At 47.1% G+C, this 12,258-nt stretch overlaps 1 protein-coding gene across 3 annotated transcripts in view; it reads left to right on the top strand.

The window, feature by feature from the left end:
* Dscam (DS cell adhesion molecule) overlaps positions 1–12,258 on the top strand; it is a 593,021-nt gene that overhangs the window by 118,341 nt on the left and 462,422 nt on the right. For all 3 annotated transcript variants that reach the window (XR_013043895.1, XM_076549303.1, XM_015999884.3), the window contains exon 3: positions 4,843–4,989. Coding sequence is in view for 2 of the 3 variants with exons in the window: in XM_076549303.1 (XP_076405418.1) it covers positions 4,843–4,989 (147 nt within the window). In the remaining variant the exon portion in view is untranslated. The remainder of the gene's footprint in view (positions 1–4,842; positions 4,990–12,258) is intronic.

Raw genomic sequence — 12,258 nt, 5'->3', positions numbered from 1 at the left:
TTCAAGGCGGCTTTTGCACTAGAGAGACCAAGATGGCCAAAGAAGAGAAGTCACTCCACAGTGTCCGTGCAGGCTTCTAAGGCTGAAGGATCTCCCAGGAGCTGGGGTTAGGCTCCAGTTGGTCACCTTGTAGTCTGGGGCCTTGAAGCTCAAGCCTAAGGAACAGTCCTGCACACTATGCTGGCTAGATTTATGTCAATTTGACACCAACTCTAGTCATTTGAGTGGAGGGAACCTTGATTGAGAAAATTACTCCAAAGATCAGCTGTAGGCAAGCCTGTAGAGCATTTTCTTAACTAGGGATTGATGAGGGAGGGCCCAGTCCATTCTGGGTGATGTCATCCCTGGGCTGTTGGTCCTGGGTTCTATAACAAAGCAGGATGAGCAAGCCATGAGGAGCAAGCAGTAAGCAGAGACCCACCCCTACCCCCATGGCCTCTGCACCTGCTCCTGCCTCCAGGTTCCAGTCCTGCCTGAGTTCCTATCTTGGCTTCCTTAAGTAATGAACTACAATATGGAAGTGTAATCCAAATAAACCCTTTTCCCTAACTTGCTTTGGTCATGTTGTTTTATCATAGCAGCTGTAACCCTAACTAAGACAGAACTTGGGACCAGGATTGTGGGGTTTTGCTATGACAGATCTAACCATGTATTTTGGGGAGGATTGTGGAAGGACTTTGGAACTTTGGGCTAGAAAAGCCATTGAGCATTCAAACCTTGGTGAGATGTTCTATGGGGGTGTGGAAGATAAGAATGTTGAGAGAAATTCAGAGGATGAAGGCCTTGCTTGTGAAGTGTCAGAGGGAAGTTTGAGAGTCATTTAGACTATCAAGGCCATTGCATAGTTTGAATTAAGAATCTGTGGTTCTGGACAGCTGGGCCTGAAGAGTTAACTGTGTTTAATAAGATACTAGAACCATTGAAGAGAAATCATTTCATTACTGGGACAATCGATGCTGGTTAGCTAGAGCTGAGAAATTAGCAGTGATTGAGAAGATATCATCATCATTGAGGTGAAATCTTCTGGGAAGTGTTTCCTCAGAGTCAGCACACAGAAGCTGTGTTTCAGAGGTGGCCAAGTTTGTACCTCATGCTAGCAGCCAAACTTGGAGTCACCCAGATGGTCCTGATTTTGAAGGCATGAAGGGGTCATGGAGTGTAACTGAGGCTTGGCACTGTCAAAAGCCAGGGGAGTCTGTTGGTGTAGGTTCAGCATCAGTAGCAGTTGAAAGCCCAGAATTAAAGGGGTCACACAGAGAAGTTGAGTTGTGGCACCATGAAGAGAGCCCAGGAGAGGCCAATGGTGAAAGTACAGCCCAGCTGCAACCGAAGACCCCAGCAGTTCAGAGACGCTGGTGTAATGGGATGACTGCCAAGAACAGCAGTTAACAGTGGAGTGGAGGCTGCCAGAACACAAGCCGTGTATGCTGCAGCAGGTGGAACTAGAGACTTGACCCAGAGCATTTGGGGGAGCACAGAAGATCACAAATGAATCCCAGACATTGGGCATTGAATTTTCACACAGTTGAGTTTGGCTTTGCTTTGACTGTGACTGTGCCCTGGCTCTTCCTTCTTGAAATAAGAAAGTATCTAATTTATTTTTGATTTTATAGGATCCAGAGTTGAAAGACTTTAAACTTTTAAAAAGGATATTTTTTTTTAATTTTATTTTACAGAGACTTTGGATTTTAAATGAGAAAACTTTTAAAGTGTATGTGGGACATTTTTAGTCTGTAAATTTTTTTTTTTTTTTTTTTTTTTGGTTTTCTCGAGACAGGATTTCTCTGCGTAGCTTTGTGCCTTTCCTGGAGCTCACTTGGTAGCCCAGGCTGGCCTCGAACTCACAGAGATCCACCTGGCTCTGCCTCCCAAGTGCTGGGATTAAAGGTGTGCGCCACCACCGCCCGGCAAAATTTTTTATATTATGTTTTCGTTAATAGAGATGAACAAGAAAGGAAATGTTATGGCTTAACAATGATGTGTTTGCACGTGTCAAGTTGACAAGGGGTCAGTTGTGCTGGCTAGATTTATGTTAACTTGACACAAACTATAGTCATCTGAGAGGAGGAAACCCCAGTTGAGAAAATGTCTCCATAAGATTGGGCTGTGGGCAAGCCTGTGGAGCTTTTCTTAATTGTTTATTGGTTGTGGGGGCAGACCATTGTGGTGGTGCCATCTCTGGGCTGGTGGTCCTGGATTCTATAAGAAAGCAGGCAGAGCAAGCCATGAAGAACAGTCCAGTAAACAGCACTCCTCCATGGCTTCTGCATCAGCTCCTGCCTCCAGGAACCTGCCCTGCTTGAGTTCCTGTCCTGACTCTCTTCAGTGATGGACAGTGATGTGGAAGTGTGAGCCCAATAAACCCTTTCCTCCAGCTTGCTTTGATCATGGTTTTCCAGCACATCAACATCAACCCCAGATAAGACACACAGGCTGTGAAGATGCTGTTTGTGTCTTGTTAGCACTTGTGCCTTGGTAGCACTTTCTCTTTCCTGGCTGACATGGAATCGTGTTCCTCGACTTGATTTTTGGTAAACATCTCCATGTGTGCTGTGTGATGTATACTATGTGAAGCTGAGTGTCCCGGAGGTCTGAGGAAGTTGCCCGATTCCAAAGGACAGAAAAACATGGGACTCACTTACCAGGCTCCCAGGAGCCTCAGCCTCTCTCCTCGTCCACCCCCTTCTCTTCTATCCTCACCCCCATCCTCTCTTCTGTCTGCTGCTCTCTCTGACGCCCCAGTTCCCATTCATTTCTGAGTCATGTCCATTCACTTTTCTTCACAGCCCCTCTCCTGGAAATGAGACTTCAGCTCTCCCTGGACTCAAAGCATTTGCTTACACAAAGTCTTCCTCTCCCCTAGCCACAATGATGCTTCTGAGAACAAGCTTTTGGGTGCCCCCCATTGTGCCCCATGGACCTCTTGCAGCAGGCATGGGCTTGATATGCTACCCAGAGCTTCAGGTCACGTCACACTCAGATCAGGTGCAAGATCTCAGAAGTCTTCAAGTTGGAAGAATACATGTGGTTGAAATAGGAATGAAGAAATTCTCCAAGTTGAGAAAAAAATTGATCAAATATGAATGTTAAAAAAAGAGAATAGTAGGTCACATAAAATATGTTGAGGTGGGAAGGAGACCAGTGAGGAGGTCCGGGGTGATAGGGGTGGGAGAGGGATAAAGGAGGGTGTGGCAGAGGATAAGGAGAATGCGCTGGTATGTTTGTATTGTTGAAGAAAAAAAACATTAAAATAAAATGATTGAGAGGCCACATGTCGTCTCTGAAGACGGTAGGTATGTCACTGACAGCCTCCCTCAGCAGTCCCCTTTTAGAGACAGTCCCCTTAGCACACTGGACACTCCATTGGGGAATATCCCTCTCTTCCTTGGGGTATTATCCTCTCTACAAATTATTTTGATGTCCAGTTTTCTTGGCCCATATTTGTCCACTGAGGGACATCCTTTGAGGAAACTGATGGAATGATGGGGTATTTCATTGTCTATCTAGAAAATTTCGGTCGCAGCATGAACACCTTGAAGATACACTTTCCACTGTGCTTGATTCAAAGTTGGGGGAATGAAGTTGGTACAGAGAAATAATTTGAGCAGGGTTCATCGTTATCTCATTAACCTTGGCACAGAGACTGGTTCCATCCCCAACTGTTGGGCAAGTGGTTCACCTAGCCTGATCAGTAGACACAAAGCTGCCTCAGTGGCTACCTCCAAAACCTAGGCAAGTTAGGTACTTGCTTGGTACAGGTGGAACAAGAGCCTTTCTTCTGCCTTACAAGTAATGTTGGAAGGAACAAGATTTGAACCCAGGCAGTTGGGCATCCTGGGCAGGCACTGAGCACCCCATGAGCACTAATGTGGCAAATGTGCAGAGAAGACCCTTGAGACTCTTTTTGGAATATTCCCATTATTGGGAGTATTTGGACAGTTCCCAGAACAGTGATGGTTTTCCACACAGGTTTTAAACATCTTTGAAGAATTTATGATTTATGTCAAAGGAATTATTTTCCTTGTTTTATTGTTTTCAAGGATCCCTCTCTCTCCCTCCCTCTCTCTTTCTCTCTCTCCCTCTTCCTCCATCCCTCCTCCCTCTGCCCCACCTCCCTCTCCTGTGTGTGTGTGTGTGTGTGTGACAGAGAATATGGAGTCTCCACATTCACAGGTGTGAGTGCAGGCATGCATGTGGCATGGTCAGAGGGCACCCTCAGTGTTAGTCCTTACTGTCCACCTTGCTTGAGATGAGTTTCTTTGTTCTTTTGTGACTCTACACATCAGGCTGACTGGCCTGTAAGCTTCTGTGGGGATCCTTTTTTTTCCCACCTCCCATCTGACCTTAGGAGCACTGGGTTTATAGGTGGGTGATGTGCTATTTTTGCTAGCTGTACATGGGTTCTGGGGATTTGAACTCAGATCTTTAATACTCGCACAGCGAGCATTGTACCCACTGAGTCATTTGCCCATCCTGAGTTTCTTGGGTCTTGTATTCATTTCCTTACTACTGTTATACCTTGGTCTTCAGAGGACTAAGGAAGCTAGTCCCTAGAATCTTCCCCTCCTCCTTTAGGAAGCCCATATCCCCCCCAGGCCTTCTGATGTCTTCTTAGGACTCAGTTCAATGTCTCTGGTTAGACTCTTTTCTTCAGGGCAGGGTACAGTGTATGGCTAATGAGGTGGATATTTAGCTAGGTGAGGAAAGACTGATGAATACATTTGCTGATTCTATTCAACTGCTATCTGTGTACCATGCCCTCTGCATTAGAACAGCATCTTCTTAAGAGGCTGGAATGGACTCATTGTGCATCTTAACAAGGATCCTCCTTCTGCCTTTCAGTTTTACGGGAGCCCTATACAGTCCGTGTGGAGGACCAGAAAACCATGAGAGGCAATGTCGCGGTGTTCAAGTGCATTATCCCCTCCTCGGTGGAGGCGTACGTCACTGTCGTCTCATGGGAGAAAGACACGGTTTCACTTGTCTCAGGTAGGCTGAGCGTTACTGCCTTTCATGAAGCTGCTTCAGAGGTAGGGAAGAATACCTTGGTTGATTATGTCAAAGGTGTGTCTATCCTGGTTGACTCCATATTATAAATAAGCCTGGTGGCATGCATATGGTGGGTCACCATGCCTGCTGGTGTTTGGTGGTCTATTTCCCATACTCATTGAAACATTGGCTGATGAAGGGACATTAGTTACGTGTACTGTGCACACAGCCCTAACTTTTATGGGAAAAATGTGGTTTTATTTCTGCTTTTAAAAATCAGGTAAGTTGAGTACTGTGTCCCTGAGACATTTCAGTGATACAGGTGTGTTGACATTCTGGAACTGGGCTGGAAGCAGAAGTCTAGGTTTCTATTGTGTTGGTGCTTTCAAGTGTGGTAAGAGAATGTTGTCTCACTGACCAGACTTGCCGTTTCTATGGAGAATCTGTGTCCTATGCAGAAATAGATGCTTGCATGGGAATAACCTCTGGGTCTAGAAATGCCAGGCCAGCTCGATCCGTGGGAGATCACAGTGTATCCACTGCCAGCAGTTTTGAAGTTGGCTTCTTGCCCTGTGTTCTTGACCTGGAAAGCCCAGCTGGACACAGCAATCAGGTTTCCCATCTTGCGTCTCTGTCCATGGTGACTTCTGGTATCTTAAAGTTGTGTAGTTGCTGTGGGGAATAATTCTGATGCATGGTGTGTGGTTACATGAGAAAGCAACTCCTTTGCTCTTGGTGGTCTCCATGAACTAAGGCAGGAGCTTGCAGGAGTGTGTACATATGCACACATGTGCTCTTATATATACATATATACACAGCATACACACTTACCACACACACACCACACACACACACACATGCATGGTTGCCACACACACACAAACACACACACACATCACACACTCACCACACATGCATAGTTACCACACACATACCACACACACACATACACACACTCACTACATGCGTACATATTCACCACACACACACACATATACCACATACACATACACACATACCACATACATGCATACTCATCACACACACCACATACATAGACACACACTCACCACACACATGCATAGTCACCACATACACACATACACACACCACACACACTCATCACACACATATGTGCAGTCACCATACACACACACTCACATGCATACTCACCACACACACAAACAAACTTACCACATGCACACTCACAACACACACACCAAATACTCACCACACACACACACACACACACACACACACACACACACACCACACTTACCACACATACATGCATACTCACAACACACACCACGCACACATACACACACACTCACCACACATACTACACACACACAAACACACCACACAGACATACTCACCACACACATATACACAAACACACTCACCACACACATGCATACTTAACACACACACACACACACACACACACACACACACACACACACACACACACACTCCAGTGCCACCCCTGACTAGCCATGACATCCTGTCAGCTCAGAGACTAGCTGCAGCTCAGCCCTTCACGGAGATGGTTGTTTTTGTTTCTACTTCATGATTACCTGGATGAGATCTGTCACCTGTCACTTCATATGAAATAGCCTCTTGAAAGACCCTAATGAAAACGAAGGTATGTCGTCCTGAAAACACATGGAAGAAAAACAGAAATACGGGACAGACCAAAGGTTTAGTTTAGTTTTTTTGTTTTTTGTTTTCTTATTTACATTGCTTTTTTGTTGGTTGGTTTTCTGTCCCGGGGATGGAGCACAGACCTCACATGTGCTCAGTGAGCATCAAGCCACACAGCTCCACACCCTGCCCTTCTGTGCTTTCCATTTGGGGAAGGGTCTCTTGCTGGCCTTGAATTTTCAATCCTCCTGCCTCAGCCTGAACAGCTGGGATTACAGGCCTGTGACACACCGAGCCTGGCTTTAGTAGTGGCATAGAGAGAACTCGATGTCTTCACTCCTAAGTGGATGACATGCTTGCTGCAATGCTGATTAATCGTGTAATCTGTTATGGTCTGAAAAATTCCGAGTTTCAGAAGTGAATCAGGTAATGAGAATGAAGACCCGCACCCCAGCATTCATGGTTTGATGGTCTGTGCTTCCTCTCCTTAGGAGTCTGCTCAGGAAATGGGGATATTCTGGGACAATCATGTACTTGTTCAGTGTTGAAGAGAAAAGGCCTTCAGACTGACATGGTTAAGCAGAGAGAATTGTGGGAGAGAAGAAAGGACCCCGTATTGACGTGACTCAGTATTGTGTATCCCAGGAAAGGAAACCTCTTCTTACTGAAATGGGCGACAAGAGTGTGTCCCAAGAGGAGAGTGTATGGAGCTCTGCTCACTGTCCCCCTCACTCTGTGGCCTGGACCGAAGGCTACTCCATCACATAGCAACACATCCGGTTTGGTCCTCAGCATCTTCTCTGGGTGAAGTTGTACTTGGACGTGACATGTGTCATCTCTGTTCTTATGTAATTCAAGGTCCAGTGATGAGATTAGGGGTGTGGACCTGAAAGGAGAGACAGAGCAATGGCATTGGGACATTATCTTATGAAGGAATCCATCAATAAAGAGCTATTTGTTTGTATGTCAGCCAGTTGGAGACAGACAGACTAGTCATTCAACTTGAATCCAACAGACCCACAAGGCTGATTACCTCAAGGATCCAGAGCTGTGCTAAGCTCTGTCAGTAGAGGTGGGTAGGAGCATAGCTCAGTGAGAAGATCCACTGGTGTTTATGGATGCAATAGGCCCACTGAGGGGGCAAGGTCATGAGGTCACCGGAAGTGGCAGAAGCAGTTAGCAACACACAGTATCTTGATAAATAAGCTGGTTTGGGATGGCTAGGGTGGAGAAGGCCTCTGCTTCTCTCTGGAGGTGATGCAGGGCACAGGGCATGTGAAGTCAGGACAGCTCTGGGGAGGAACCATGCTGGGGATGAGGGGTGGTGGGGCATGGAGGCCTTTCACAGCCCGAGGTCCCAGCCACAGCAAAAATTCTGAATCCAAGCTGAGCTCCAGAAATGATGATCCCCAGAAGGTGAGCTCACATGTTTCCTGCACTCTATGTATAAGTCTTTCCAGATTCATTTAGATCTAGTCCAGCTTCCCCTTTCCTGTATCTCCATGGCAGCCTAGGCCTCCAGGGAATCTGGTTGGGACATCTATCCCAGACAGCATTCTCCTTGGAGCAGACCACCCAATTTAGCAGTGACTTCTCTCATGGAAAACCTGGTGTCAGTTCCATAGCAGTGAGCTGGTACAGAAAGTTGGGTTAGTCTCAGGAAGATGTAGGCCCGTGACGTCCAGGGGGGTCCCAAGGGTAGCACCAAGCACAGTGTCTCCTGAGGCTTCTGGCAAGTTGCCTGCTGGGTGGGCATCCTGGTCTCCAGGGTTCTGTGGGGCTCAGCCTTGAAGGTCCAGGGGCCACTTGAGTTCAGAGCAGCCAAAGTGCTTTGAGTATATGAGCAGCAGGTTTGTGCACATCTGTGGGACACACACACACACACACACACACACACACACACACACACTCACACACACACAGGCACACACACACGCACAGCAGGTGCCACAGCACACAAGTGGAAGTCCTCCCCTTACATCTTATTAGACAGTCTCTTGTTGTGCACTGCTGCTGTGCCTCTTACTCTAGGCTAGCTGGCCTGTGGGCTTCCACGGGTTCTCTGGTCTCTACCTCCCATCATTCCACAGGAGTGTTGGGATTACTGGGTTCTGCATCCAATTCATGTGGGGATTGGAACTCAGGTCCTCACACTTGCATTGACAGTGCTTTGCTCACTGGGCATCTCTGTCCCCCCAGCCCCTCCAAATTGCTTTTCGATGGAAGGAAATTTGAATCCTTGATGCACTGCTACAAGAGGTGACAGGATGTGGTGTCTGTACCTTGGCGCACTGCTCTCCTTCATCTTGGCTGAGAAAATAAGCAAGAAGAAACAGGACTGGTCCGAAGGACTCTGCTATGAGCGTCTGATGTGTCCCCATGAACTTGCTGCATATTGGGCTGTGTGCACCAATTCTCTTTGGGGTTGGGGTAGGAGTGGGGATGGTGGAGGCTGCAGGTGGCCTGAGGCCCATTTTGAAACAAATTTTGTTTCTTCCCGATTCTTGAAGTTCCCACTGTCCAGGACATTGAATGCATTAATTTCTTTTGGATTATCTTTGTGAAGAATACCTTGGTAGCCTAAGAGTGGGATTCTTCTAATTACCCCAAAGATCATAATGTCTGCTGGCTCCATTTCTGTCACCTGGGCATCTCCTATCCCATGTGGCTTCACCTTTGCTCTCGGATTCTGGTATAGTGGATAGCAGGATGGAGCTCTGTGTGCACAGGACAGGTCCACACCACAAACCTGACATCCTTGTAAATGTGGTGAACTCTGACCCACTGTCTCCTTACATTACTCAAACAGGAACAGTGAGTCGTGGGGGCTGCCTGCCTGATTCAGTGCCCTTTTTGTCACGCCTTTTGTCCTGCAGAGCAGCCAAAGCCCTTTGAATATTAATGTCATCCCATAAAAATACAGTGGTTTGGCTATCAAAGTGCATGGAGTCCTCGCTGCTGCCAAGAACCCTAAGACACAATTGTAGAGAACAATGGCCCTGTCTTTCTTTGTGGGTTTTGCCCGTGGTGCCCATTGAGAATTTCCTCCCATGCAGGAAGGCGATGATGTGAGGGCCTGGCACTCCATCTCTGTTTCTGCTGATAAAGTTGTGAGAGTCTCCCCAGGGGCTCAGGCACACTAACATCAAAGATGCAGCCAAAGGGGACCAGATTTGGAAAACGGAGGAAGCAGACACTACTGTGTCTGCAGCAGCTGCCTCCCTCTGTAGAGTTTCCTAGATGAAGACCCCTGTTTCGAGATGAACCAAGAGCTTTATCTGATAGGATTGGTGAGTACAGGTCTAAGGATGACTGTCTCTCTCCCACATTTAGGATAAAAGGGAACGGTTTTCTGTCCCTGTGAAATAAAAAAGGACACAGACCAGCAGTTTTCATGAAGCCTTTGTGTATGAATGGGGATAAAACCGTGTCTGTATGTCATAGATAACCCAGGAGGTGACTCTGAGGAGCAACGCCTGTCGCTATGGTTTCTGTCCTAAAGAGCTTAGAGAGAGCAGCATTACGAGGGAGAACAGGCAGAAGGCTTCAGGTCACAGATGCTGCTGCCTGGGGAAGCAGGGAAAATTTCAGAAAAGGGGTATAATTTAAGAAAGTCTTTGCATTTTAGGAAGGTGGTGGAAATAATTAGATAACTAGAGTCAAGCAAATTAGGAAAAGCTTCCCTTTGGCACATCTTACCAAGCTGTGCTGAGAGTAGCTTAGATACAATCCATTCTCACTGAGGGTGAGATGCTGGGGTGAAGAGCTGTACCACGGTGGAGGTCTAGGTGTGTATGCATGCTCTGTGAGTACATCTAAATCTGGAAACAACAGCTCCCTTCTTAGTGTTGAGCGTTTGGTTTTACAGCCAGTGCTGAGCGTTTCCAAGGCGATCTACCGCTTTGCTGTTTAGGTTGTCATCTCGTTGACAACCATAACGTTCTGGAGTCAAAGGGGCAATGAGGTCATCATTGATGGGATGGAAAGGACAAAACTGTCAGCAGCAAACCTCGTGTTTGACTTCAAATGTGCCAGGGAGTCATTGAGTAAAAGAAACATTAGGGAAGAATTTGTAGGAACCAATGAAACGAGTGGAATGTTCCTACGTCCAGGTTTTATTGATGTATGTTATTGATTTCACTTGCATTGACTTTTAGCAAACAGGAACCTCATGAACAACACAGGAAGTGGCTTTGGTGCAGGGGCTGGAGTCTGAAGTTTTGGGGGATGTGGAGTGTGTGGCCTGCTGGAGCTGCTCCCTGAGAAGGCACGTGAGATGGGAGGAAGTGCTGCCGTGTGAAAGCTGTTAGTTATAGTTAGCTAAGTCTATCACTCGCTGAATTGGTTGTCTATGTTCTATCCCCCCCAAGTGTGGTTGGAACCAGGCCACTTGTGATTCTTATGGGTTTCCTGAGGACCCTGAGATGGGGTCATGTGTCATCCACAGTTGGGTTCAATGTCCTTAAACAACCCAGGAGGCCCATCGACCACCTTCCAAGACAAAGAACTCTACCCTCGGTGCTGGAAGCTGTGCATTGCAGATCAGAGTCCCAAACCAAGGAAGTAGGGACACAAGACACAACCATGCTAATGTTTTTGCAAAAGAGAAAAGAACAGTGAAATAGCAAATTTAGCCTAAGCTGAGGGTTGTCCCAGGAGTGGCGTTGGAGGTGTCCATCTGTGTATAAATTTTTATGGTGTATTTGGCATGTATATGGTGTATGTGGGGAGTGATATATATGCTGTGTGTGTCTATATGCTGTGTATGTATGAGTGCATAAGCATGTGCTTATGTGGTAAGTAAAACTCAGCATGGGCTCTTTGCAGCAGGCTCCCACCCCTCCTGAATTACTGTTCAGTATTTCCAAGAGAAAATGGCTTTCAGTTGCCTCTGAGAGCACTGGCTGGGGTCATAGAGACAGGTGTCTCTCTCTGGTTTTAGCTTCAGTGTCCTCAAGTGGGTACTCATGGCTTCACAGGCCCATAAAGGACAGGAGACTGAAACTCCATGTTGCCTATCTCCCTTCTTAGTCTCTGCAATCTGAATCACTCCCCTTCTTAGACATAATCTCCCAGGATACTCTGTGTCTGTGTCAAGAATTCCTAAGATCATGCCAGCTTTGGTCACTTGCTAGCACCCAGAGGGCTTCTCCTGAAGTTAGCCATACCCATGCCAAGACTGTTACCAGGAGGGACTCAGGGAAGTCAGCAGAGAGAAACGGCACAAGGGCCAGAGCTGAGAGGACACCGGGTTGGGGCTCAGTCCCCTCCCCATGAAGTGACCCGGACAAACTGAGTTCTACCAGCAGAAGGCTGTGGCAAAGCCACAGGCACGGTGGGGCCAGGGTTCCAGGGGCAGGTTGTGCAGGTGCCTCATCCTGGACACTCCAGGATGGCAGTGTTCAATACAAACTGCATTTATTTATACAGTGGAGGCAAGTGACCCCTCTCAACAGGAGGACCCTTCGAAGTCCCTGTCCCAGAGAATAGCAAAAGGTCCACCATGCATGCTGGCCTCTGTAACAGCAATGATCTCAGAGCCACCGGGCTGTACTACACAACTTCTTTGTGTTGGTGGCTCAATTGTTTCACACCCCCCACAATCCCATTTTTATTATAACC

This window comes from Peromyscus maniculatus, chromosome 12, assembly GCF_049852395.1.
Source record: "Peromyscus maniculatus bairdii isolate BWxNUB_F1_BW_parent chromosome 12, HU_Pman_BW_mat_3.1, whole genome shotgun sequence".
NCBI lineage: Eukaryota > Metazoa > Chordata > Mammalia > Rodentia > Cricetidae > Peromyscus > Peromyscus maniculatus.
This window is presented reverse-complemented; position numbering and strand designations above follow the sequence as displayed.